At 60.9% G+C, this 2,580-nt stretch overlaps 1 protein-coding gene across 1 annotated transcript in view; it reads right to left on the bottom strand.

Moving 5' to 3' along the window:
- FASTK (Fas-activated serine/threonine kinase) overlaps positions 1–2,580 on the bottom strand; it is a 67,307-nt gene that overhangs the window by 5,464 nt on the left and 59,263 nt on the right. The window contains exon 2 of the mRNA XM_009998043.1: positions 720–1,186. Coding sequence (XP_009996345.1) covers positions 720–1,186 — 467 coding nt within the window. The remainder of the gene's footprint in view (positions 1–719; positions 1,187–2,580) is intronic.

The raw sequence follows: 2,580 nt of genomic DNA on the forward strand, positions 1-2,580 counted from the left end.
AAGAGAAGGCTCCAGGGAGACCTTAGAGCACCTTCCAGTGCCTGAAGGGGCTCCAGAAAAGCTGGGGAGGGACTTGGGACAAGGGCAGGGAGGGATGGGATGAGGGGAAATGGATTAAAACTGGAGCATGCAGAGAATGGAGCCCTGCTGCAGAAAAACCCCCCAAATCCTCCTCAGTGCTCAAAGGGGACCTGTGAGAGAGGTGGGGACAGACCTGGCAGGGCCTGTAGTGATGGGACAAGGGGTGATGGCTTTAAGCTGGTTTTAATGGTTTTAAATGCAAAGAGCAAAGGCTCAGACCAGATATAAGGAGGAAATTCCTTGCTGGGAGGGTGGTCAGACAGTGGCCCTGATTGCACAGGGCAGTGGGAGATGCCCCATCCCTGGAAGCATTCAAGGTCAGGCTGGACAGGGCTCTGAGCAACTTGATCTGGCTGAAGATGTCCCTGAAGTGGATGGCCCTTCAAGGTCCCTTCCCACCCAGACCTTTCCATGCAAACCCTAACCCTAACCTGCTACCAGGTCTGAGGCAGGCTCAGCCACTGGAAGGGTCATGCTGGGAACTCAGTGACAAGGCAGCCATGACATGGACCATCTCCAGCTCCAGTGCTGCCAGCCCTGGAGCCCAACACCCCCCAGGCAGGTGCCCTCCCAAGCCCAGATGCCCCCCAAGGCCGGGGAAGCTGTGGGACCCTCCCAGGGCAGAGCCCCTCACCTGCCATGCTGCGGATGAATCGCTCTTGGCGGTTCTCGTAGAAGAGCTGGGAGCTGAAGATGGCCTCCAGGGCCTTGTTGTTGGCCTCCTGGGCACACAGGGCCAGCATCTCGTCCAGCAGGGCCAGCTCGTGCTCCCGCATGGCGCTGACCTGCCCCAGCGTGTGCCGCACCAGCCGCAGGATCTTGCGGTTGTTGATCAGCTGCTGGTCGGAGGCCGCGTGTCCCTGCAGGGCCTGCGCCCGCAGCCGGTAGTAGGAGAGGAGCAGGAAGAGGGTCTGGGGATGCCGCTCCTTCTCCAGGTGCCGCTCCAGGCTGGTGAGGCAGGACTCCACCAGGGGGTGGGGGCTGGAGGGGTGCAGCCTCATCACGCTGCTGAACACCATGGAGACGTCCTTCTGGTTGAAGCGGCCCAGGCGGCTGCGGGACTCCTCCTCCAGCACCTGCACCAGGGGGGACTCCCCGGGGAGACCTGTGAGAGGGAGGGGTCAGGGAGGGGCCAGGGGGGGCTGGAGCCCCCCCACTCCTCGCCATAAGGATCAATCATCCCTCTCAGCACAGGCAGGAGAAGAACAGCTGGAGGAGAAGAGGGTTTGTTGTGTCCAAGATACAACCAGAGAGGAGAAAGGGGAAAGAGGATGGGTTGGGGAAAAGGGTTCATTTTCATGGGAAAAGGGTTGGGAAAAACCTGACCAGAACTTCAGGGTTTGTGACCCCTGGAAAAGATCACCTGGAGCCGTGGGGTCATTCCCACCCACTCCACAAAGGCTCATCCTACAGAACTGTAGCTTATTTCCTAAGTCTCAAATTTCAAGCCCCCCCTGCAAGGCTGGGTCCAGCTCTGGGGTCCCCAAAACAAGGAGGGCATGGAGCTGTTGAAGCAAGCCCAGAGGAGGGCATGGAGATGATGGGAGGGCTGGAGCAGCTCTGCTCTGGAGACAGGCTGGGGGGGGTGGGGTGTTGAAGAGCAGATTAGATGGGGCTTGAAGCAACCTGGTCTGGCGGGAGGTGTCCCTGCCCATGGCAGGGGCTGGGACTGGATAGGCTTTAAGGTCCCTTCAAACCAGTCTAGGGTTCTGTGATCAATAACCACCTGAAAAAGCACTTTAAAAACAAGTTTTGGTTGGAAAACAAGACGGACGTCAGCACGTCACCACAACAAAAACTCTGTGTGCGATGGGAACTAATCCTTCCACATTCCCAGCCCTCTCCCATGTTCTCATTTAACTTCAAACTTGGCTCCTGGGGGAAATTCCTCCCTGCAGCCCTGGAGGTGTTATGGAAGCAGAGCCGGGCGCACCCTGCAGCTCTGGGGGGAGGCAAAGGCCATCCCGGGGTGTCAGGAGGGATTTGCTGCGGAGCGTCGGCCCCGGCGGGGGGCCCGGGCTGCCCACTCCTGCCCTCGCCTCCCAGATGGCTTTGAAGCGGCAGGGGCAGCTGCCACGCTGGAGCCTTGCTCAGGGGTCCGCTGGAAGGTGTGAGTGAAGGGCTGGGCTGAGCAGTTGTTTTGTTCCCCAGAAAGGCCTCGGGAAGGGGGCCTGGGTGGGGGGAGCGTGGGGAGCGACCCACGGAGAACAAAGCGTGGGGCAGGGCAGGGGGGCAGTGTCAACAAACACCTGGCGCCGGGAGCCGGAGGGGGGAGCAGGGACTGTACCCCCACCTTGGGGGGATCCAGAGCTCCTGCATCAACCCAGACCAGACCTAGGTCCCTGGGGCTGCACGGGGGGAAAGGAGCAGGGTGGGAGAGGGGCTGGGGCCAGGGGCCAAGTACCTGCTGGGATCCCATTCCCAGGGAGGATCCCCAGGGCCCTCAGGAAGGGGGAACCCTGGACGCAGCCCAGAGGTGGCTGCCCAGAGCCCACACCC

This window comes from Chaetura pelagica, unplaced genomic scaffold (genome assembly GCF_000747805.2).
Source record: "Chaetura pelagica isolate M959 unplaced genomic scaffold, ChaPel_1.0 scaffold1145, whole genome shotgun sequence".
Classification (NCBI taxonomy): Eukaryota; Metazoa; Chordata; class Aves; order Apodiformes; family Apodidae; genus Chaetura; species Chaetura pelagica.